Source organism: Ranitomeya imitator, chromosome 8 (assembly GCF_032444005.1).
Source record: "Ranitomeya imitator isolate aRanImi1 chromosome 8, aRanImi1.pri, whole genome shotgun sequence".
Taxonomy (NCBI): Eukaryota; Metazoa; Chordata; class Amphibia; order Anura; family Dendrobatidae; genus Ranitomeya; species Ranitomeya imitator.
The window spans coordinates 161,246,937-161,272,885 of record NC_091289.1 but is presented as its reverse complement, the minus strand read 5'-3'; the positions used below and the strand labels follow the sequence as shown (position 1 = coordinate 161,272,885).

At 40.6% G+C, this 25,949-nt stretch overlaps 1 protein-coding gene across 2 annotated transcripts in view; it reads right to left on the bottom strand.

Annotated features, from left to right (window-relative positions):
* Window positions 1-25,949, bottom strand: part of AXDND1 (axonemal dynein light chain domain containing 1) — a 48,285-nt gene that overhangs the window by 12,492 nt on the left and 9,844 nt on the right. For both annotated transcript variants that reach the window (XR_011315084.1, XM_069737700.1), the window contains exons 5-17: window positions 22,974-23,059; window positions 22,157-22,210; window positions 21,642-21,750; window positions 20,414-20,535; window positions 19,675-19,815; window positions 14,543-14,647; window positions 13,316-13,436; window positions 12,770-12,871; window positions 10,865-11,031; window positions 9,853-9,928; window positions 7,506-7,740; window positions 5,898-6,111; window positions 5,058-5,151 (exon numbers count right to left, since the gene is read on the bottom strand). Coding sequence is in view for 1 of the 2 variants with exons in the window: in XM_069737700.1 (XP_069593801.1) it covers window positions 5,058-5,151; window positions 5,898-6,111; window positions 7,506-7,740; window positions 9,853-9,928; window positions 10,865-11,031; window positions 12,770-12,871; window positions 13,316-13,436; window positions 14,543-14,647; window positions 19,675-19,815; window positions 20,414-20,535; window positions 21,642-21,750; window positions 22,157-22,210; window positions 22,974-23,059 (1,626 nt within the window). In the remaining variant the exon portion in view is untranslated. The remainder of the gene's footprint in view (window positions 1-5,057; window positions 5,152-5,897; window positions 6,112-7,505; window positions 7,741-9,852; window positions 9,929-10,864; window positions 11,032-12,769; window positions 12,872-13,315; window positions 13,437-14,542; window positions 14,648-19,674; window positions 19,816-20,413; window positions 20,536-21,641; window positions 21,751-22,156; window positions 22,211-22,973; window positions 23,060-25,949) is intronic.

Below are 25,949 nucleotides of genomic sequence, written 5' to 3'. Positions count from 1 at the left end.
TTATTACAGCATTGAATGTCCAGTAAAAATGATCTAGCTACATAATTCCACAGGCTCACTATGATTACAGTGATACTAAATGTGTATAGTTTTTTTTTTTTTTTTTAATTATTTTAGTAAATTAATAATTATGAACTTTCCTCCCCCCCAAAAAAAAAAATTGGTTTGTGTCACCATTTTAGGAGACCCATTAGCATTATATTCTTCCTTCGTTCCATAACCCCTTGAAAAAGCGAACTGCGAAACATGCGTAGGGATTGGATTTGTGATCTGGTGTCTTGTCCTTGAAGGGGTTTTCCAGGACATAAATAAAACTAAATGAAAAAATGCATTATTATAAAAAAAAAATCATAAGTACTTCTAATTATTTATTTACGCTTGTCTTAGGGGGCAATAAAAGGTTTTTCAAAATAGCTCCTGTCACATTACTAAACACAAAGCCTGTCCTAACGAAACAGAAGGAAGACAAAATTGTCTAATTTTGTACCTAAAAATGCTGTTTTATATGCGCTCGCCCTTTTTGTTTTCCACTTTGTAGGTGGAGTTTAGCGTTTCCAAATGTTTTCACCTAACTCATCGATTGCAACTTTTTTTAAAAAGTTGCCAAATTTGGCGTAATGACAGCAAAGAAGTCCTTTTTTTAAACTTTGTGCCAAATTTGTAAAGCTTATGTGCCATTTTGATGAATTTGGTGCAATAAACATCAGCAAATACATATAGACAGAAAAAATAGGTGGCCCCAAAAAAAGAGCAAATGATAAATTTGGACTACTGTGTGCATATCAAAGCTGAGATAACATCTCAGCTGAAAGAGGTTGTCCACTTCTTTAACATCAATGACCTATCCTTAGGTCAGCAATGTCTGATCGGTTGGGGTGCAGCACTCAGCACTGCCGCCCATCGGCTGTTCCCAGTGTCGGCTGGAACTGACCAGTTACAGAGGTGCACAGCACATCACCTGTATAGAGTATTCAAATCAATAGAGACCGGATGTGCAGTACCTGGCTATGGCCACTAGACAGGGCTGTGCTGTGCAGGTCCGTAACTGTAACGCAGCTCTGCCCGACACCAAGAACAGCAGATCAGCGGGGCTGGCTGGTGTCGCACCTCTTGATCAGACATTGATGACCTACCGTAAGGATAGGTCATCCGTGGTAAAGTAAGGGACAACCTCTCGAAGCACAGGCAGTTACGTTGGAAGTTTATGAGAGGTGGAGCGACAAAACAAAGCAGGCTGTAGGACATGTTGTTTTCTAAGGCAGGAGTCACACTAGAGCGTAATACGGACGAGTGCTATGCGATAAAAAAAAATAAAAAAAAAAAATCGCATAGCACTTGGACCAGTATTCATCTATGGGGCAGCTCACATAACCGTTTTTTTTCCTCGGCCGTTTTCAGTGTGTAAGTGAAATCGTAGCATGCTGCGATTGTTACTGACACTAGGCAGAGTCTCTGCTCACTCACACCCATATAAGCCTATGGATGTGAGTGAGACAACGCACATCACTCAGATATCATCCGTGTGATGTGCGATATACACTGACCCCGGCAATGGAGGAGATGGAGAAATTGTCTCATATAAACTGTTAATAAAAAACCAACATCTCCCAAAGTCTTCATCTCATGCAGTCTGTCCTCTCTTCTCTTAATTACCCTTTAGGGCACGTGCAGATGACCGTAGAGTCATTTGAAAAAATAGGGTTGAATACACAACTGACACTGATCAAACTCTGGTCGGAGTGTGATTGTAGTGTGCTCCGATTCTCTCGGATGAGGAGAAGATGGAGAAAAAAAATGTCTCCGTCTTTTCCATTCTGTCAGTCCGCGGGACAGAATTCAGATGTCATCCGAGTGCAGTCAGATGGTTTCCACGCACTCATTGACTTGCATGTCCTACTGCAATCTGAATATCGGCTCAAACTTGGGGATGTTGCGATTTTTTTCTTCCCTAGGACCGGCTCTGTCCAAAAAAAAAATATTGAACATGTACACTGACTTTTTTTTCCCACTAAACTTTATCAGTATGTACAAGAGACAAATCTAGCATGCCAAAAACACAGCAAAAAATGCACAAAAAAACGCAGCGAAAACAAAGCAAAACCTGCTTCTTTTTTTTTTTGCAGCTTCTTTCCTGCCAAAAGATCAGGTTTTCCTGCCAAAAAAAAAAAGCAAAAAAAAACACCTAGTGTGAACTTACACTTAAAATGGGTTTTGGAAAACCCCTGTGCCCATCTGCAGTTTAAAAGAAACAAACAAACTGAGCTTTACTTATCCTTCCCGGATGTACCGTAGTGCTGAATCTCCGCCGCTGCTCCCAGTGTCTGTAATTCTGCAGCCCTGACATCACGACCACAATGCTGCAGCCAATCAGTGAGCTCAGCAGCTTGTGCCGTCAACTGGGGCAGAACCGCTGAACTAACTCATCGGTCGTAACGTAAGTGCTGTTGACAAGACGTCAGCACTGCAGACAATTAACACCAGGAGCAGCAACAGAGACTTAGTACTGGACCAGGGGAGGGTGAGTGAGGAATTTTTAACAAACTGCAGCCACTGGGCATTAGTTTTCTAAAATTGGAAAAACCTTAAGGCTATATTCACACTTTGCGGATTTTGCTGCGGATCCGCAGCGGATTTGACCGCTGCGGATCCGCAGCAGTTTCCCATGAGTTTACATTTCAATGTAAACCTATGGGAAACAAAAAACGCTGTGCACATGCTGCAGAAAAATCCGCGCGGAAACGCTGCGGATTACATTCCGCAGCATGTCACTTCTATTCTGCGGATTTTCACCTGCTCCAATAGAAAACTGCAGATGAAAATCCGCAGAAGAAAACGCAGTAAAAACCGCGATAAATCCGCAGTAAAAACCGCGATGGGTTTTCACTGCGGATTTTGCAATTCTGCTGCGGAAAAATCCGCAGTGGAATCTGCAGAGTGTGAACATAGCCTTAGCATGTTGGACATCACTTCTGACGCCCATCAGCTCCAATGTGCAACATGATTTTGGGGTGCTAACTGATTGTCATGACAACAGGGTGACTACTGAAGGCCTCAATGTCTGCCATATTAGAACTAATATGTAGTCCAGCCTGTGGTTGGACGTCATAGGAGATTGTCAATTTCATAATACACTGCAATACCATAGTATTTCTATGAGAAATATAAGAGTTATGGGTGTCAGAGGATGGTGACACAAGACAAAGTTTGTTATGTGTGCAACCTGTAGAAACATGTTGCCAGGTCGTTTTTACCAAACGAAGAAAGTCGATAAAATAAAATCCTAAATAGAACAGTGTGGAGGGTGGGGTGGGGCGGTCACCATTTCACCCCATCTGATTTTTTTTTCTTTACAGTTTTTCAGTATATTAAATAATAAAATGAGTGTTATCATTTGAAACTACAACTTGATCTGCAAAAAAAAAAAAAAAATCACCATGTAATAGTAATGGGGTATTATAATATTGAAAACATAACTTTTATTCAATGCCTTCCACACAGTAGACCTGATAAAAAGCAAGCAAATATAACAATAAAATACTCTAGTGCTAGTGGAGACCTGCTGAGTTTTAGGGTATGTGCACACGTTGCGGATTCTCTGCGGATCTGCAGCGTTTTTTGAGGTGCGGAAACGCTGCAGATCCGCAAATGATTTACAGTACAATGTAAATCAATGAGAAAAAAAAATGCTGTGCACACTTTGCGGAAAATCTGCTGCGGAAACGCTGCGGTTTAAAAGAAGTAGCATGTCACTTCTTTTTTGTGAATCTGCAGCGTTTTGTACCCATTCCATTATAGAAAACCACAGGGGTAAAAAAATGCAGCAAATCCGCAAGAAAACCGCAGCAAAAACGCACAAAAAACGGTGCGGAAACGCACAAAAAATGTGACAAATCCGCAGGTGCGTTTTCTGCCAGGAGAGGCAGAATCCGCACCAGAAATTCCTAAGGCTAAGGGCTCATTTCCACTTGTGAGAAAAACGGACGAGTGCAATCCGATAAAAAAATCGGATTGCACTCGGACCAATGTTAATCAATAGGTGACATTCCATTTGCGATTTTTTTCTCAGCCGAAATCGGACTGAGAAAAATCTGTGTCGGCTGAGAAAAAAAAATCGCAGCATGCTGCGATTTGCTGCGAGTCTCGGACGAGACTCGCCAATGCAAGTCAATGGGTGCGAGAAAAAAAACGCATGTAATACCGACCATCCGTATTCCATCCGTTTTTTACGGATACCTTACCATTCTGTGGCACAGAACACTGTAAATAGTCCTGTAAATGACTGTATAAAAATATTTGCAGAGAAAAAAAAAAGGATTGCATACGGATGTAAAAACGGATGATGCGATTAAAAATCGCATTACACTCACATGACACTTGCATGACAATCGCACACGTTACATCAGTTTTTTCGGTCCGTAAATCGGACCGTTTTTTTCTCCCACAAGTGGAAATGAGCCCTAATCCTCAACATGTGCACATAGCCTTATAGCTCCTGCTGTCCTTATGGGATTGCGCCTGTGGTGGTTCTCTTCTTTAGGTCTCATTCAGACATCCGATTTTCTCAGCTGGTTTCTATTCCTGATTTTTACATATAGAAAATGTACCCATTGTAATCTTTCAAACTGTCCATGTGCCCATGTTTTTTGTTGATATGGAGACCTGTCCGTTTTCCATCCATGTCTGGAATCAAAATTACCCAAGACTAAGGGCCAGTGAAGGTCAAGAAAATCACAAGGACGGTATCAGTGTACAATCTGCCTGCTTCCATGACTAACATTGTAACGGATACAGAAGCTCTGGAATTCATTTACTTTTACATACATGAAAAACACTGATGAAACAGTGACTGTGAAATGGATACATGGACTCTGATCCAAAACACTGATGAAACACAATCTGTGTCTTTACGTATGAGAGAAATCAGGAACATCTGAATGAGGCCTTCGATTTCAAGTTTCCATACTATGTGCTGTATAGAAGCTGAAGTATAGCCGATAACTAGACATGGAGCATGAGATATTCATTGTTTTCCTCTAGATTGTACTAAGCATTCGGACCTCTTGTGTGAGCTGCAGATCGTCTCGCTCTGTTCCGCTCGTAGTGGTCAGCACCCAGTGCTGCAGCATGTCCAGGACCTCTTCCATTTCCAGTCTGCATAGATACAAGTGACCGTACTTAGTCACAGGAATAATAGCTTGAATGTTTCTAAACAGATCTTAGAACTAGAGTTGAGCTAATATGTTCGGGTTCCGTCTTATTCAGCAAGCTATGCACTTACCGAATAAGCTGCAGAGGGAACCTGGCTTCCAGGATCGCGCCGGTTGATCAGCTGTCTGGCGCCGCTGTCACAGTCACAGCACACGCATGGAAAGCCCAACAGACAGGCTCTTCATCCATGTATTGTGACTGTGACACAGCTGTGACACATGCAGCTGCGGCGCCGATCAGCTGACGGGCCGGCGCGATCCAGGAAGCCAGGTTCCCTCTGCAGCTTATTTGGCAAGCGCTATAGCTTGCAGAATAAGAGGGAACCCGAGCAATGCTCATCTCTACTTATAACACTCTGCCATGCAGACTATTTAGATTGGTACTTTTAAATATCCAAACAAAGGTAGATGTGCACAGGTGTAGCAAAGCTTACAGGGAATCTGTCAGCAGGTGTGTGCTATGTAATCTGAGAGCTGTATGATGTAGGGGCCAAGAGCATGATTCCAGCGGTGTCACTTGCTGATCTGCATGCAGTGATTTTAGTACAATGACTACTGTCTCTGCTACACGCACTATACAGAGAAGCGTAGAAAGGCATTGACAAAAGCAGTCCAACCCTCTTAGCCTGTTTCTTTTATACTTCTATGTGGCAATGTGTAAATCGATATATATTGGTGTACTGCTCTTACTTTCTAACTGTAATCTCACTTGATGCTTCCTCCGATTCTGTGTTTCCAATAAGGTCCAATATCCTTTCCGCATGTGCTGTCCATTCAGGAAACATATGATAGAGGTTTGACCAATTGGATTCCTTTATTTCATTGGGGGTTTGTTTGAGAGGATGCATGGGCAATGACCAGCTCTCCAAACTGCTTAGAAAAGACGTGAGGCCTTTGGCGACTCCTGTTGACCAAAGTGATGGCGAAAAGCATAAAACAGTGACTATATAAGAATATAATGGATTCCTTCTAAAGTTACTGATGACCCACTCCTTGAATAGATCAAGATTGAGGTCTGACACCCGGGACCCAAACCAATCAGTTGTTACAAACCTCACCCGAGGCCGGATGCAGCTCCTATTAAAGCAAATTTTAGCTGTTCTGCCACATCCGTCTGCTGCTACACATTGAAAGGATTTATTAAACGAGCCGTTCTACGTTATCCGCCACCGGGCGCACCACAGTTCCGCATTACTGCTCCACTATATCGCATTTCCATCTTGCCACCGCTGAAGCTTATAACAGCTGATTGTTGGCGGTGCCAGGTGTCGGGCCCCCCACCAATCTGATATTGATGACCTAACCTTAAGGTAGGGAATGTGTCAACAGGATTTGACTCCCTCAAATTATTTCTATGGTCTTGTAACTTGCAAAGACAAGTACCTTTAGCTAGGAAGCCTGTTCATTCGTGAGCGAGAAATCTGCAACTGAATCGATAAAGAAATTAGACTGAATTGCTTTCTGCTAATGGAGGCACTCTCCAACCATCTCCTCTTCACATCTCTCTTTCCTACCCAGTGCCATAATCTCCTGCATAATTGACAGGTCCTTTTCCTTGAGGTCACACAGCAAAGGAGTGATCAAGTCAAGCAAGATGAGACAACGCTGGGCAAGGAATAGAGCTGGAGTGACAGAGGCTTGTGAAAAGCCTCCATATGCCGAAAGCACTTCAATTTAAACACAGATTTCTCGGAAATGGAGCAACGGACTGTCTCGCTAAAGGTATGCTGGGATATGTCTTTGCAAGGACTTATAAATAGTTTGAATGTGAAATGCTGCTGATGGGTTCCCTTTAGAGCTCAGTTTTATTTTTGCTTTATTTAGATCCAAAATAAAACAAAATGTTATCACATGTCAACAGGAAAAACTCAACGTAACTGGGATACTATGCGATAAAAAGTATTGATCACAGAAATACAGGTATGGCCAACACAAATATGGTAAAGTTAGACTGGAAATAGCAAACTGGAGGACGTCTGGACAAAAAAAATGTGAAGGTTTGGTACTTTAAATACATTATGATCGTATTCCAGGCTGATATACTGTAGCTTGTGCCATACCAGAGAATATTTCTGGTATTATCAGATGCAAATAGTCATTTACGAAAATTTCTGTGATTGTTCCATTCATCTGAAGGCTGCAGAAATCCAAGTGCTCTCCATTAAAATTCCTTCATTCATTCAACTCCAATCACAAGTGAATGCATCCCTACTTATTTTCTTTACTTTTCTAAATCCGTTTGATTAACCGGCATCTGTTGATTTATTAAACTTGTACCGGTGTCGTAGAGTCACTCACCGTTTTCCCCCTCGGCTCTTCGTCGGTATTGCTCACTGACTTCCTCTATGGTGTTGTTCAGGTCTTCCATGTCTTTTTGCTCCGGAGCTGGGCTCCCATCTAAGCCTTGATGCCTTTTTAATAATTTCTCTCCCAAATGAGACCATTCCTTCTGAATATCAGAGGCAACTTTAAGAGATTCCTGACTGTTTAGGACATTATTTCCTTCAAACCGTTGTTGTTCTTCAGCAAGCATCTACGGGTATATCGAAAGCAGAACTGTAAAAGAAACCTTCTCACTGTGCTAAGGTAACTTACTATTGCATAATTTTGGTTTTTATTCAACTCGTTTCAGAGTTTCACAGAACTCCTTCATCAGGAAGTGAACACGACTTTCTTGCGGTATTTCCTGATGAAGGAGTTCTGTGAAACGCGTTTAATAAAAACCACAATTATTAATACGCCTGGACTATCAGTGATTCAGCAGCGCAGAACACGACCACGTTCTCCCAATTTTTATGTTCTTACTTTGTAAAATGCATTTCCAAAATCAAGGCAAAAATTGTTGCAGTTTTACCACAATCGCGGAAACATATGAATGCACCATTATGATATATGGAACCAGTGAGGGCAAAAAAAAACCTTTTAATCAGCAAGCTAGCTTAGGGGCTAAAAGCAGAGCATTACATTGATCAAACAATGGAAAGTTTTCAGTGAGTGTTTCAATTTATACAAGAGATATTAGGTTATGTTCACAAAGGACAGAATTGCTGGAGAAATTCTCTGCAGCAATTCCATCACAAACCATAAGTAAATAAATAGTACATTTAAATTGAACAGGGTACCTAGTTGACACTATTTTGATCAGAAAAGTGTAAAAACCATCCCACTATGGCAAGCTGCACCCAATCAGGATGGTCTAGGGCAGGGGTCCCCAACCTGTAGCTCGGGAGCCATAAGTGGCTCATGGTCCCATGAATTGTGGCTCGAGGCTGTCTGTCAGCTTGGTGCATTAGCTCCAGATTTAGTAAACTGGTATGAAGAGCACATCTCAAAATGGTGAACTTTGTGAGTAGCCCTGCAGAGAAGAGCAGATTTGGGTACACTTCTACTGGTCTTGGGGGTTTAGAGATAATTTAAGTATGGTACGCTGGAGACAGGATGATACTACCGGTTAGAGGAGGTGCTTGAAGATGGATGTGACTGTGGTGGGAGTGCGTGATGGGAGAATGCCTTGGTATACTGCTTCGGGTGATTTGTGTGGAAAGGCTTTGGTTATCATCATACCCGTAATGGGGGCTTTGGTTGCCACTACTGTGAGGGGGGTGGGCAGTAGCTGGATGTGGCTCGCGACCCTCTTGCAAAGCTGAATGTGGCTCTCAAGGTCAGAGAGGTTGGGGACCACTGGTCTAGGGACTTCAATATCTCACTTCTCTAAGTTCCAGCAGGTCTCAATATAGACTGAGGTTTGGGGTGGCAGATCAGGACCCAGACTTGATTATTTTACATTTGCCATGTAGACAAGATGCACAGCCCAAAAAGGAGAAGCTACACCCCTGTATGTACAAGGAACTAAAGCAAAACTGAAGAAATAGACCGGTACACTTTTTTATATCAAAATACTGTCAACTAAGTACCGCATGTTATTCACATGTACTATTACATATTTACTTACTGCAAGGTATTTGCTCATTGTTTTTATCCTAGGGTTTGTATGTTCATAATTTCAGCAAATTCCACTTTGGAAAGCCACACTTTATTTCCACTGAACTTCACTGGAGCTAATCCACATTTGCAATTAGAAATCTGCTGCAGAAATCCTGAGCTTTCCGAATATCCACAGCTAAATGTGCCACATATTCTAAATGTGACAGTAACTTAATGGCCATAAACAATACACTTGCCTAGATGAAATATATTTAGTTAATTCATATCATTCTCTTTGGATAGGTTTTATGCACATTAGAAGAAATACAAGCAGTCCAAATACATACTGATGGGGCATTTAGATTGTGAGCCTGCAGAATATGTAAGTATGAGTGATCATAATAGAATCAACAAAATAATTAACAGTAGCTGGATACTCTAAAATATAGGCTTTCTGAGTCTGGTTTGAGTATCTAAGAGCATACACCCCAAAATATAGTTCACTTCTTCAGAGCTGGTTTTGTAGCATCACCTTTCCCCACAGAAATAACCGAGCAGAATTTCTACTTTTTAACAATAATTTATCTAACATTATTACATCTAAAATTCAATTTAATAATAATGACTAATTTGGGCATTTAGAACATTAAACAACAAAAAAAAAAAAACACACACTGTATAACTTTAAGACACATTTTATGTAATGGTCAAACCTTCGTACATTTTCCCAGTTCCTCACGTCCTGTAGTATCGCTAGTGCGACTTCTTCTTGCAGCTTATAGTAATGGCAATCCACACTGGTATAAATAAAAAGAAAAGTTACAAAATTAATTACTTAGGTTATTTCTGCTTTACATATTTTTACTAAAATTTCTGAAGGGTTTCTGCAATGGTGTAAAGATTATAAAAAGGGCCAATTCTGCAAAATTGGAGTTAGGGCATTTGAATGTTAAAGGTTTCTCTCTAATTAAAGTGAACCTGAGAGCTGACTAATGTTGCCCCAATCAGGGTTAGTATGTATCAGATATTTGCTGTAGCATTTCAGCCAGTTTTGGTTTATTCTGAAAAACTGCGACATTTCAGAGTAAATTGTAAATGTAAAAGCTGTCCTCCAAGAGGACGATCCCTCGAAGCTTCTCCCGCCCGCTCCTCTTGAGTGACAGGTCTCTCCCTAAACACAAACATTTTTTATATAGATGTCCATATGTGTTGTTCCGGTGTCTTGTTAATGTGCTGCACTTATCATGTCACGTTGTGTGAGAAGGACTCCGAATTGAAATTATTTTTTGATGAAATGAAAGAAAAAATGCTTTATCTTCTGGGATGTTGTGGTAATCTTTTCTTTTTGGAGTATATGCTTGAGGCTGTTTTGGGGATGGAGCGTGATACCGTGACACATGCACCCGATTTGCATGATTGATATCTGGACTTTAACATTTTAATGCAATGCTTCTGATTATTTTTCTATTCACACATAGGGAAAGACCTGCCACTCTGGGCTAGTGCGTGGGGTGAAACAGCTGGGGACTGGCCCTTTTAACTTGCGGCATCATCTAGTGTCTGATATACTGTATGCTGTTCATGGTTCCCTATCATGGAGGCTCTGTAAGGCTGGCCATACACATGCAATAGTTGTCAGCCGTATGCTGACATCTACCATATGATTGGATATAAAGTACCAGATGTGATATAGCTTGCATATAATGATAACAGTATATAAGAAACAAACATACAAAACGTTTTCCTGAAAATGTAGCTGCCACTTTTTCATGTCTGTGCGGATAATCTGCAGCTTCTCTCTGCTGGACTCCTCACTGCGCCGCAGCTCCAGGTGAAAGCGAGACATGTGATCTCGCCATCGCTCCGTAATCTGCTGGATTTCAGAGAGGTCTTTTGTGTCCTAAAGTGGGATGATAATCCATGTGATACATTATTTTACATGACAATGAAGGAAAATTTTACAAATGATTTCTACTGAGGCTTATGATCTTTTTTTTTTTCAGTGTATTTTTTTTCCCTCTTTTCATTTTATAGCCTGCCGGCCTGCTGGAAACCAGTGTCCAATGCTAGCTTCTAGTAACATAGCAAATGAAAGACAGAATAGGAAAGCAAAACTGAATTGTAGAAATCGATGACGTTTCTGTTCTAATAGTAAAGTGATTACACGCAGTATTTTTTTGGGGAAAACATTGCAATTTTTTTTAAACCAAAATTGCAAAGTAGATCCGGTATGAAAAAATGCATGTCATCCTTTATGCAGTGCATCGAAGAAATATTGGGACACATGTCTTAATCATTCAAGTTTTTCATTCAGTCCCATTTCTCCTGGTTTATAAAATCAAGCCCCCAGGACCATTAAGAAAATCACTGATACCAGTGCAGCCCTTAACAGAAGGTCACCGTGGTAACAAGTCAGTTCATGACATTTCTTCCTTTCTAAATAGTTCAAACCTCCTCTGAGGATAACTGTGTTCTGGGGTTTCCATGGCTGGGCAACTGCAACCAAGCCTGATATCACCAAGCACAATGCCTAGCATCGGATGGAGTGGTATAAAGCCACCACTAGACTGTTGAGCATTGGAAATGTGTCATGGAGTAACAGATCTTCCTGACAGTCTGATAGAGTAAGCACTGGTTTTGGCAACAGCCACCAGGAAAACATTACTGGCCAGACTGCATTGTGCTTGTGCCAACTCTAGAGTTTGGTGGAAAAGGAATAATGCTTTGAGGATCAGGAGTCAACCATAGCCCCTTAGTTCCAGTGAAGGTAAATCGGCATATAAGACATTATGGAGCTTCCAACTTCATGAGAAGAGTTTGAAGAAGACCCTCTATTGTTCCCCATGACTGTGTTCAGTCCAGAGTCATGTCCATAAAGACATGGTTGGGTGACTATGGTGAAGAAGAACATGACCGGCCACAGAGAGCCTTGACCTCAATCCCATTCAACAGCTAGAACTTGAACTAGAGCACAGATTGTGAGCCCGGCCTTTCCTTCAAAATCAATGTTTGACCTTTTGGATGAAGGGGCAAAAATTCCTACAGACTCCTTCAAAATCTTGTAGAAAATCTTCCCAGAAGAAGATGTAATAGCTGCACGTCTACAGTGATGCCTATGAATTGAGAATGGGAGGTCATAATCGCTCTTGTACATGTAATGTGGAGGAGTCCCAGTACTTTTGTCCATATAAAGTATTTCTCCCTTGTTTACATTTACTTCTGGTTTTGACTCAAAAAATTAAAGGGGGGGTTGTAAAAACTGCAGTTTTAGACAAATGGAATTCAGAAAAAAAACATACGTTAACCTCTTCCCGCTAAACAAACTACCATTACATCATGCAGCTGGTGTGAGTGAATGAATCGGGCTCAAGGGCTGAGCCCACACTATACCCAGCAAATGCCGGCTGTGCCATGCAGCCAGCATCAGTGTTAGCAGCAATTGGAGATAGGTTCCGATATCTGCATAAATACCACTGTAAATCTCTGTTCCGGACACTCATTGCCCCTTCTACCCCAAAGCGATTGCATGTTGTCATCGGACAACTAAAAGCCCCCATATCAGTACTCTTCTTATCGCTCAGATGGTTTTACTTCCTAAAACTAATTGCAGTATGTTCTGCATATTCTATAAAACTTACATTTGATGCGAGGAGGACAATGAAATGCCGGACAATCTTGGTCCAGGTCTTCTCACTGATGTACAACCTGCGCGCCAGCTGCAACTGATTCTCTTCTATAACCTAATAGAAAGGTCATAACAAGATTTGTTATCGAATTAACAGCTCTTCTCCGGTGTACAATCCTACATTACAAGGATGTCTTTTATGTTCGCCCATTTTACTTTTTATATAGTTTTATAGCACCTGCTGGATTTTAAAACTATTCCACTAGTTTTATTTTTTTTAAATGGACCAATGGTGGTCTTAAATTAAAAACTATGGTATATAGAAAACTATGTTTTCTTCTAAACCCCGGAGCGACACAGGAAAAAAATATATACATGACTGTAGTCCTGCAGCCAGAATCCGATTCATGCTGACCATGGTTTGATTAACATGAATCAGATGACATGTTCCCTTTAAAATTAAGAAATAATCCTTCTGAAATGCTGATGGTTTTGTAATTAGCAGCAATCAACTCAGTAAATTTGCATAAAACATGCAGCGTTTGCTAACAAGCCGTACCTTTCTTGCCAATCTGTAGGTTGCAGAATTCCAAATATCTCTTTCCTCAGTGAGGTGAACTAATTGTTTCTCCAGGCGACATCTTTGCAACTCATACAACTCACGGTACTCTTCTAAAAGACTGAACAAGTCAGCAAATATTTGATTACACTATAGACATGTGTTTATATAGCGATGTCAAGATTTATTAGTTTTTCTTTTCTGGCATTTGTCCACGTGAGTTATAGTAAATATATTTTACGGAATAACGATTATTGCTTGTATAAAAAAAAAAATAAATGGGAAGCTCTCCATCAAGTGCGTGTAGTTGATCGTTAAAGTGTGTCATAAGAAAAAACAACATTGTTTATGTTACATGTATTTTTAAATAATATTTTGCAATGTTTGTTTTTCCTTTCATATTACAATTTTTATTAAAAAACTAAATTAGTAATTGTCTAATTTTTGCACTGACCACTAGGGTTGTTTTAGACTCACTCTCCCTGTCTTTTCAGGAACAGTTTTCAGCAGTTTCATTATCATCAGAGGTATCATTGCAATGACTGGTAATATCTCTGTAGACAGCTGATAATACAGAATCTATAGTTCACAATAGGTGATGGCACGGCTCCCCCTACTCCCCCTCGTGTCACAATGACTGTGGATTTTTTGAAACAACAGGAAATTAAGAGTCTAAAAAGGCACCTGTGGCAATCACAAATTTCTAATTTTCATTTTTAATGTGTTATGGAGTGCCCATAGACTATCAAAGCAAAATAGTCCACACTTTCCTCTGCACTGACTTTATAAAATGTCAATGCAGTGTAAGCAGCTTGCAGTGTATGTAGTCAATGCAGTGTAAGTATTGTCAGACACAGCCAGACTCCTCACAGAGAAGAGAAACAGGTTTTATTACCATGATTGCTTTCTACATTGCTCTATAAACAAGCTGAAGTAGCGCTTGTGTATACAGATTAAGAAGCATTAACAAGGTCATGTGATTGCAGGGTGTAATGAGGGAATAGGAGCTGCTGGGTCCTAGCCAGGAGGCTGCATTTTCACTGTAACTGGGACTAATATACCAGCTTTAGTTACAGGGGAAATAAGCAATACAAATTATTAACTTGCATTGAGAACTTGTGACGTAACTTGGCTTTTTACAGGTTCAGATTGTTGACCCCATTGCTACAGTGGACAATGCTGTGTACGACTGTCTTTAGAGAGAATATTTAGGTGCTGTACTCTTACTTGGCGTTCTTCTTTGCATTGTTCAAGGCCTTAGCCAGTTCAGCCTGTGCTTGCTTTGCGTCTTTGCTCACACGTAGGTCATGTTCTCGTACTTGGTATAACTCACTGAAATATACAACAACATTACAGCGTTATACAGATTGCACAAACATCAGATTTCACAATCCCTGGGTATAAGGTCACTACAAAGAAGCTATAAGGCAAACATCCCAAAGTGATACCTGGAGGTACAGCTCATGATTCCCAGACCAAGGAGACTATGTGCAGAGCGTGTATAGAGGGGGCTCTAAATGAAAAAAGGGCTTGGCTCAAAATTATTGATGGATTCTGATATCTATGAAATGAAATCCAGACCAAGGAAACATAGTAAGAAGCTTTATTATTGCCCTTTGACACTTTATAATTAACAATTAAGCATAAAGTCAGACATGGTTAAATATAGAAACTGAAAAAAAAGACACTTAAGGGAATTGTCCCGTACTCGGACAACCCCTTTTGAATTACCACATTTCCCCATGTATAATAAAAACATCTTATACCTCTATACAAGTCACTAGTTCGACCACACTTAGAATACTGTGCACAGTTCTGGTCTGCGGTGTATAAGAAAGACATAGCTGAACTGGAGCGGGTGCAGAGAAGAGCGACCAAGGTTATTAGAGGACTGGGGGGTCTGCAATACCAAGATAGGTTATTACACTTGGGGCTGTTTAGTTTGGAGAAACGAAGACTAAGGGGTGATCTTATGTTAATGTATAAATATATGAGGGGACAGTACAGAGACATTTCTGATGATCTTTTTAATCATAGACCTGAGACAGGGACAAGTGGGCATCCTCTACGTCTGGAGGAAAAAAGGTTTAAGCATAATAACAGACGCGGATTCTTTACTGTAAGAGCAGTGAGACTATGGAACTCTCTGCCGTATGATGTTGTAATGAGTGATTCATTACTTAAATTTAAGAGGGGACTGGATGCCTTTCTTGAAAAGTATAATGTTACAGGGTATATACACTAGATTCCTTGATAGGGTGTTGATCCAGGGAACTAGTCTGATTGCCGTATGTGGAGTCGGGAAGGAATTTTTTTCCCCAATGTGGAGCTTACTCTTTGCCACATGGGTTTTTTTTTGCCTTCCTCTGGATCAACATGTTAGGGCATGTTAGGTTAGGCTATGGGTTTAACTAGATGGACTTAAAGGGAACCTGTCACCCCGTTTTTTAAGATGATATAAAAATAGCGCTAAATAGGGGCAGAGCTGTGCTTTAAATTAGTGTATTTTTGGAGCCTTTATTCCCCACCTATGCTGCCGAAATACCTTTGTAAAGTCGCCGTTTTGGGCTGTCACTCACGCTGGTCAGGTCATATGGGCGTGGTGACAGCGCTGTTTCTCCCCCAGATCTCCGTTGGTGGCGTAGTGGTGTGCGCATGCCCAACAGGCGAATCCAGTGCGCAGGTGAAGGAAAAGAGCGCGATCTGCGCTATTCCGCGGGAGCCCCGGGAAGCCAAGAAGTACCATCTGCGCACGCGCGGCCTCACAAAGATGGCTGCGCCCACCGATAAACCGCGGAATAGTGCAGATCGTGCTCTTTTCCTTCACCTGCGCACTGGATTCGCCTCTTGGGCATGCGCACACCACTACGCCACCAACAGAGATCTGGGGGAGAAACAGCGCTGTCACCACGCCCATATGACCAGACCAGCGTGAGTGACAGCCCAAAACGGCGACTTTACAAAGGTATTTCGGCAGCATAGGTGGGGAATAAAGGCTCCAAAAATACACTAATTTAAAGCACAGCTCTGCCCCTATTTAGCGCTATTTTTATATCATCTTGAAAAAACGGGGTGACAGGTTCCCTTTAAAGTCTTCCTTCAACCTTAATAACTATGTTACTATGTTATACTGACCTAAAATGCCGACACTGTTTCAGTGTCATCGATGCCGGGTCTCCTGGGGCTTCAATCAGCAAGCGCTAATGGTCCGCTTTACTATTGCTTCCTTTGGACGTAACTAACATGAGAAGTCAGAGAGAGGCAGCTCTCACTTCATCTGTGTTTTTATTCTACCTATTGTAATTGAGATGGGGTTGTCCTTGCAGTGGAAAACCAATTTAAAGAGAATCAGTCAGCAGGATTTTGCTATTTAATCTGAGAACAGCATAATATAGGGCACAAAAGCCTGATTACAGGAATATGTCACTTATGAGGCTGTGTGTTGTAGTTTCAATACAATCAGTATTTTATCAGCAGGAGATTATCACTACAGGACTACATCTGGAGTCCCAGGCAGTCAGTCTAATCTATGTTACCACGCCCCCACCACTGATTGCCAGCTTGCTGACAACTCACACATGACACTGCCAGTCAGGGGTGTGGGCGGGGTTATACACAGCCCAAAACTCTTAGCTCAGCTTCATTTACATCAGACAAACAAGGATTCCGCCAAAACTGCATCAGGCAGTCCAGTAAGTGATACATCACTGGAATCAGGCTTTCTTGCCCTATATTATCTTAGATTATATAGTGATGATGTGTCGTAAACGTACATGAGTGCTGCAGCCAGACAGTGGTCTCAGTGGGGATGCTTGCATTTACAGAACAAGTCCGCTTAGGCTAGTGATTGGGTGTAGCGGTCATTTAGATCTACTTGACTTCCATAGCTAAAAGGTCAGTGGAACTACCCTGTTAGGGCTATTGGCATTGTATTTATTAACGTTCCTGTTATTTATATTTTTAAATCTCAATAATGTATAAATATTACATCAGAATGGCAGTGAGAACATGTAACTCTGTGTCATGGCTAATTCATCCAAAGTATTTATTGAAATTTTATTTTGCTCTCCTATATATAGCCATTGATTGCACAGCGTCTTACAAACATCATTGTTTGAAATGTATTCCAACTACCTCAATCATCAGATTATTGTAAAAAAAGGAAATCTTTATTTCTACACTATAGGGGACATCTATTGTCAAAGGCAGGAAGTTGCTTGAAACTTTTCTTTAGATGCAAAAAGACAGTCCTGTACCATTATTTATTTAAGTAAGTCTCTCAAAAAATTTCAAAATAGAAACTGCAAACATTTTTTATATAGAACTCTTAGACCTGATGAGACTGGTTTACTTACTTTGAAAATCCATTTTAGAATGGCAGTATAATTGTTTCAATGTTTTCCACACTTTAGATTAATAATTTTCTGAGTCCGGATTTAGGCCTATCAGGATTCTATACAGGTCCTTCTCAAAAAATTAGCATATAGTGTTAAATTTCATTATTTACCATAATGTAATGATTACAATTAAACTTTCATATATTATAGATTCATTATCCACCAACTGAAATTTGTCAGGTCTTTTATTGTTTTAATACTGATGATTTTGGCATACAACTCCTGATAACCCAAAAAACCTGTCTCAATAAATTAGCATATTTCACCCATCCAATCAAATAAAAGTGTTTTTTTTAATAACAAACAAAAAAACCATCAAATAATAATGTTCAGTTATGCACTCAATACTTGGTCGGGAATCCTTTGGCAGAAATGACTGCTTCAATGCGGCGTGGCATGGAGGCAATCAGCCTGTGACACTGCTGAGATGTTATGGAGGCCCAGGATGCTTCAATAGCGGCCTTAAGCTCATCCAGAGTGTTGGGTCTTGCGTCTCTCAACTTTCTCTTCACAATATCCCACAGATTCTCTATGGGGTTCAGGTCAGGAGAGTTGGCAGGCCAATTGAGCACAGTAATACCATGGTCAGTAAACCATTTACCAGTGGTTTTGGCACTGTGAGCAGGTGCCAGGTCGTGCTGAAAAATGAAATCTTCATCTCCATAAAGCATTTCAGCCGATGGAAGCATGAAGTGCTCCAAAATCTCCTGATAGCTAGCTGCATTGACCCTGCCCTTGATGAAACACAGTGGACCAACACCAGCAGCTGACATGGCACCCCACACCATCACTGACTGTGGGTACTTGACACTGGACTTCAGGCATTTTGGCATTTCCTTCTCCCCAGTCTTCCTCCAGACTCTGGCACCTTGATTTCCGAATGACATGCAAAATTTGCTTTCATCAGAAAAAAGTACTTGGGACCACTTAGCAACAGTCCAGTGCTGCTTCTCTGTAGCCCAGGTCAGGCGCCTCTGCCGCTGTTTATGGTTCAAAAGTGGCTTTACCTGGGGAATGCGGCACCTGTAGCCCATTTCCTGCACACGCCTGTGCACGGTGGCTCTGGATGTTTCCACACCAGACTCAGTCCACTGCTTCCTCAGGTTCCCCAAGGTCTGGAATCGGTCCTTCTCCACAATCTTCCTCAGGGTCCGGTCTCCTCTTCTCGTTGTACAGCGTTTTCTGCCACATTGTTTCCTTCCAACAGACTTACCATTGAGGTGCCTTGATACAGCACTCTGGGAACAGCCTATTTGTTGAGAAATTTCTTTCTGGGTCTTACCCTCCTGCTTGAGGGTGTCAATGATGGCCTTCTTGACATCTGTCAGGTCGCTAGTCTTACCCATGATGGGGGTTTTGAGTAATGAACCAGGCAGGGAGTTTATAAAAGCCTCAGGTATCTTTTGCATGTGTTTAGAGTTAATTAGTTGATTCAGAAGATTAGGGTAATAGGTCGTTTAGAGAACCTTTTCTTGATATGCTAATTTATTGAGACAGGTTTTTTGGGTTATCAGGAGTTGTATGCCAAAATCATCAGTATTAAAACAATAAAAGACCTGACAAATTTCAGTTGGTGGATAATGAATCTATAATATATGAAAGTTTAATTGTAATCATTACATTATGGTAAATAATGAAATTTAACACTATATGCTAATTTTTTGAGAAGGACCTGTATATCATTGTAACATGGATTTTCAAAGTAAGTACACCAGCCTCTAAGATAATTATTCAATAGTGTATGCAGCTTAATTAGTAACTGGTGACTGATCTGATTGAAGGTGATATTATTTTCCAGATCCAGCTGCTTTATCTTCAAACGTAGCATATCTTCTATACTGGAGAGTAGATTCCTATATTCAGATGGTGCAGTGATCATGTATGTGCAGTACAGCTCCATTCACGATCAATGGCGGTCCAATTGTTCTGCTTATACATTCCTTAAAATATAAAAGTACTCACTCTGTTAATTCTCCTATGGAATTCTTAAAATAAATGATCTCTTGGGTGAGACTTCGGTCTAATGCCCGCTGAGCCAGCAAGTCATTGTAGAGGCTAAGTACTTGATGTGGGATCTTATTCAACAACATTACATATCGTTGTCTGCAAAAAAAACCAAATAATAATAGAACATATTTGACTTCACAAATGAATCCAGAAGTGACAGAATCTTAGACATACAGTGCGTGTTCAAGGCTCATTTACTCTGCTGGTTGCACCGCTACGCCACTTTTCTTTTAAAAATATAGTAAATTATATCATGGGCTGATATTTTTGTGTTGTCCTATGGAGGACTGTGATCATAAATGAGGTCTTCAACTTTACAGTGGAAATGGATGCATCATACATGTTGCGGAGGAGGGATATAAATTTGTCCTATACTTGGTCTGTAGCAGATAAATACATATATGTCAGTCTCTGGGGGCTTTCGCAGCACTACAACAGCCTGTGTTGGATGGGAGACTACGCCATTATCCCAGCCTCTATACAGAGATTTCTGACTATGTTTCTGTTGCCAATATCTTCCTCATTCTTCCATACAAATGAAAGCTCTTGTTGGGTTTCGCACATTTATCAGGGGGTAACATAGACAGATAGACACGGCACTCATGTCAACCAGCGTTCAATTTTAAAGGTAGAAAATGCACGTAATTATGAAATCATCAATAATAAACATTGAGATATTGCATTTGAGGTTGACCTGAGCTTAGCTAGTAGTTCCCCTCTCTCCGCACATTCTACGCTGACCTGTCGAATCAACTCATGAAACACGATGTTATAGATGTTTTGTTCTATCTTCAGCAATTCCAGCAGATTGTGAACCTAAGTAACCAGAGAGGAAATAAATCATATACCCATCATATAACACAAATTTGGAGCAAATTAATCAAAACAGGTGTACAATCAAATGTATTATTTATCCCCAAAACTGGGTTCCCCTGACCCCCAACCCATGGCCACTGTGAAGGGAGAGGTGGTCCGGCATTCATGGCTCTCGTCAGTCACTTCTATGGACTTTACAAAAACAGTCAAGCATAAGAGTCCTCCTTTGCATTCACACATGGACAATGATCAGGTGACCCACATTTTGGAGATACGTGAGGGTTGCCGAGTTGGGACATGCACTATCAGACATGTATGGCAGATCCTGTGTATATACCACTACTGCCCAAGGAATTCTCCTCCAAGTGCTCAAAATTTCACTATAAAAGGGGAAGAGATCCAGACTAAACAGGTTTTCCTTTTTTTAACTAACCCTTTAGTCTAGGAATAATACTAAAACTATATTCCATCCCCTTCAAGATCGTCCTTTTTTGTGTGTTTTTGTTCTCCCTTTTCATCCAAAAACTGTAACTTTGATATGTTTTCAATAGCATAGCCATATGATGGTTTATTTTTGATAAGTAAGATATCGTTTTCAATTCCAGCATTCTCTTTACCAGAGCATGTACTGCAAAAATAGGAAAAAAAATCCAAATGGCGTAAAATGGTGAAAAAAAACACAATTCCGCCATTGTTTTCTCTTTTTTTTTTCCTTCATCTTTACAGTATTTATTTTGTGGTAAAAATGCCTTGACAATCTGATTCTTCTGGTCAGTATGATTACGCTGCTATAAAACATTACATTTTAGTGGCTAAAAAGAATAATTCAGAACTTTGTAGAAAAAAAAAATGTATCACCATTTTCTTTTTTATTGTGCCATTTTGAGGTACGTAGACATTTTGATCACATTAAATTGCATTTTTGGGGAGAAGTGAAATGATATTAAATGGTAATTTGATTATTTTTCTGTTTGTTTACCTTTTGACATAGGTTAATTATTTTTTTGTTTGCAATTTTATAGATCGGACTTAAGGGTGAAAATTGTACCAAATATGTTTTTTTTTTATTTTTCATTTTTGATGATATTTCGGTCTGATATGTTTACCTGTGTTGGCCCTTCCAGTTTTACATCATCTTCATCGATACCTGCTTGCTTTAGCATGGTGTCCATCACCTTCATCAACTGAATAACCTCAGCTCTTCCACTTGGTTTCCTGTAGTCAGTACGGCAGATTTAGGCTGTGTGCACACGTTGCAGATTTTTCGCGTTTTTTCGCTATAAAAACGCATACATTATGCATCCCATCATTTAGAATGCATTCTGCAATTTTTGTGCACATGATGACTTTTTTCCGCAAAAAAAAAACACAGCATGTTCATTAATTTTGCGGATTTTTTGCGGATTTTCCATTATATTATTGCATTGGGAACCTCCGGAAAAATCCGCACCAAAAACACGGTAAAAAACGCATGCGGATTTCTTGCAGGAAATGTCCAGTTTTGCTCAGGAAATTTCTGCAAGAAATCCTGAACGTGTGCACATAGCATTAATGTTATTAAACCTATTTATTAACATGGCTCTACAATCATTGTCGGATAATGAGGGAACAACATACTTACATGGAAGGAAACAAGCGCAGCTTTTCATCATCTTCTAGCAGGGTGGTGTACTTACTAAAGGTGAAATGTTAAGACAGTAAAGTAGATGTTAATATTGAATACGCCTCTGCCAGTGACCACCTAATGTTTCACTGGAATCTTTCCACAAATTTGGTCATATATGGGGGATATAAGTGTGAAATATAAGAACATTAGCTGTTACTGAGGAGTTCTCTGAAGAAACAACTGGAAGTATAATTCTTCAGGTCAGCATGACGGACAGTAATAACTAACTTGTAAGAAAAAAAAAATTAAAGTAGTGAAAAAAAATGAGAAACTTGTAAAAACTGTTCAGTTTTGTCAATTTTTGCCTAGCGGCATTAGATCAAAGTATGATTTTTGGATGTGCAATCCATGTCTTTCTCTACAGCTATGGTACAATCCCTTAAAGGGGTTGTTCCCTTTCAGGACAAGTTCATCCCTGGGTGGAGGCTATTATAAAGAAACAAAACACCCTGTGCTCACCTTTTCCGAATCCATCAGTGAGTCTCCAAGCTTAAACCCAGTGAAGTCATTGAATGGCTGCCTCGCATCACAGGCAAAGCCAGGCACTAGAAGCGGTTTGTTTCTTCATAATATCCTGCAACCAAGGACGAACTTTTAAAAGTGAACAACCCCTTTAAATGCTGATGTCAATGTCTAGCAGCTGAGCTCTGATCACTGCTGTTAGAGGCAGGTGCTGACTTCTGAGCCCGCTCCATACACAGGCAGCTGACAATGGACGGAGCGGAACATCCAGCTTCAGTAAGGGGTTAAAAAGAGAAAATATTTTACTTACTCTTCATAATACTCAAGTCCCAAAACACCTTTATTCTTCACGATGTAAAACTCGTTTGGAATAAGACTTTCCTCAATGCTTCGCTCCTAGAATAATACAAGTATTAATTAGAGATGTGACAGGCAGGCCACCAACACTCCATAACCTACCAGGCCTGCTGCGACATCCGCTACTGTCACCAGGCGCTGCCATATTCACTCCACAGGCAGCATTGCTAATAGAAGAGACATCAGAAACCAGGAGCTGTGGATCACCCAGGCTCAGTCCACTTAGTGTAGGGTGGCTGGGACCTGCAGTGCCGTCCAGTCTGACAGTATGAGTGTGATCTGTCCAACTGGAGTTCTCAGCTCCTTGATTCAGCTAATTGGGAAACACTACACATTACTAAAGCTTCCAGCTTACTGCTGGAGGCAGACAGATATAGCCTTGTGCTCCTCTGGTTAGGTCCTGTCTGTTTCTGTTCCTGTGTACTGTATTTGTTTCCTGTTTTGACCTTGGCTAGTTTTACGGACTATTCTTGCATCTTCTGATTTTGTACTTTTCCTGCCCTCTTGATTCTGACCCAGCTACCTGACCACTTTTGCCAGCCAGTACCACCATAGAGCAGGGTTTTCTGTGTCTCCCACCCAATGGACCCATGTTGAAGCCCAGATCCCTGTACAGGGGGTTAAAGGGTGAAGGCCAAGGCAACCCTTGGGATCTGGTAGGCGGAGTGGCATGTGCTAAGCCTGTCCATGTTAGCTATTTTAGAGCTATAAGGTGACTATTCTAGAGATTTTTCATTCATAACAGATTAGTGAGGGGTTTGATATCTGGTAGGCCCACCAATCTGTTGCTATTAGCTTTTGTGGCGGCCAAAATTTAACACTGAACGGAGCTGAACAGCTGTTGGGCACTGCAGATCATCTCATATTTTCTTAAGGATAGCCAAGAGCTAAGGATAAGACATTAGTATCATATGCATGGACAATCCCTGTAAGTGATTTTTCAGAAAATTAGGAAGTGTGTAGTAGATAAAAGATAGTTTGCAATAAGGCCCGGCTGCTGGAGGGGGGAAAGAACAGTCGGCGCTCACTTTTTCCAAATATTTCTGGCTTGAGCTGTCTAAGAGCCAGATTGGAAAGCTCTTTAAAGGTTGGATTGTAGGCCGCATGTTCATGGTTAATGATTGTGCATTCTTTTGTAAACTGCACACCAACTTAAAATATGCTACATACTAAATGCAATAATAATAGGGTCAGAAATGGCGCACTCAGTAACGTAAGGAGGTGCCCAAAGGAATGAGCAAACACTAGAAAAGGATAACCTTTGGCACTCAGTAAGTCCACAATGTCTTATGCTTAGAAAAGGTAGGTTTATTAATGAACAGCTGACTACAGAACAACAGATATCATAAATTCCAACGTTTCGGCAGAATCTGCCTTTCTCAAGGAAGTCTATGCAAAGAAAAAAACAACAATAAGCAATCCATATCATCATCATGGAAAAAAATTTAAAAAAAAAAAAAAGAAATGTGGCTGAACAGATGACCTAACAAAGGAGAAAAAATTAGTAAGAAAATAATAAGAGAATCTGAAAAAAGGAAAGCAGAAACCAGTAAACAGGTAAGTACCACTGTGTGAATAAAAGGTTGGGTTGTAGGCCGCATTTTCATGGTTAATGATTGTGCATTCTTTTGTAAACTGCACACCAACTTAAAATATGCTACATACTACATGCAGACATGATGCAGCCGCTCTGAAGGGCCTTACCCTAAATAAGATGTTAGCAGCTCAGTGCTGTAAGTATCGGAAAGACACGATTTGCCAGCATGCATGTTCCAATGTTATGTGTAGAATAGACACTGGGCCTCATTCATCACAGCTTTCACGCCAGAATTCTGCCATAAAAGTATTCATGATGAGCTGTGGTGTTCTCTACGCCACGTCCTGGAGTGAGATTTCTGGCGTAGCGCATGGAGGCGCACACTACTTCTCAGACACACCAGATTCATGAAACACAAAGTGTAGACAGCATCAGAGGTAGGATGTTGAGTTTATTCTGCCATAAAAATAACATTTCGAGCTAAAATGGGTCTTTTTCAAGTACATTCTGGGTCAAAACATTGTTTTTTTTTATGGTGGAATAAACTTCATCTTTTTAAATTCAACACCCTGGATTGGACGTTGACTACACTTTTGTGTTTGCTGCAATATTTCCAAATGGGTTCGTTGGTCAAGATGGACGTGCTCCCTACACAGTGAATGCTGCCAGCCGCTTTGTTTGATGTGATTCCAGATTCATGTAGCGTGCACCTCTTCATGAATTGGGAGCATCTGACCCCTCATCTAGACTGGCATGAGCAACGCCGGTCTTGATGATTCAGGCCATAATTGTGTAGAGGTGCTGGGCAGTAGGTCTAGAGCCTGATAACAAAAGGTGTTATTATTTTTAGGTAGTGACCAGCTGCTCTAGGATTTATTTTCTACCATGATCATGCGAAAATTGCTTTAGAGGCATTTTGCCCATTTATTAACAAATCTGCCCTCAGCTGCCAATACACATAAAATAAGTAAAAAATAAAAAGAATGCTCACTCATTTACTGACCCAATCACCAGTTCTAGTGGATTTCTGCCATATACTGCTAAGGCCAGTGATTGCCTGCAGCGGTCATATGGGGTACATGGAATGACCCCTGCAGCCAGATTAACAAAAGACCATCAGGGTGGAAAGGGAATGTGGAGCTGGAACAGCAAGGGTTATATGGATGATTAAGTTTTTTTTATTTTTACTGTATGTGTGTTAATGGCTGGGGACAGACATTTTTTAAAATGTGGAAAAGCCTTTAAACACATGAGATGGAAGAGAACAACGTCAGCTGTGGGAGCTTAAATTCTTCACATATCAACCATCTTACCTGGAAGTCGGTGACTGGTGAGATGGTTTCTCCTGAAAAGCTTATATTATACAAGCTCCTGACATTTTACTATGTGTGA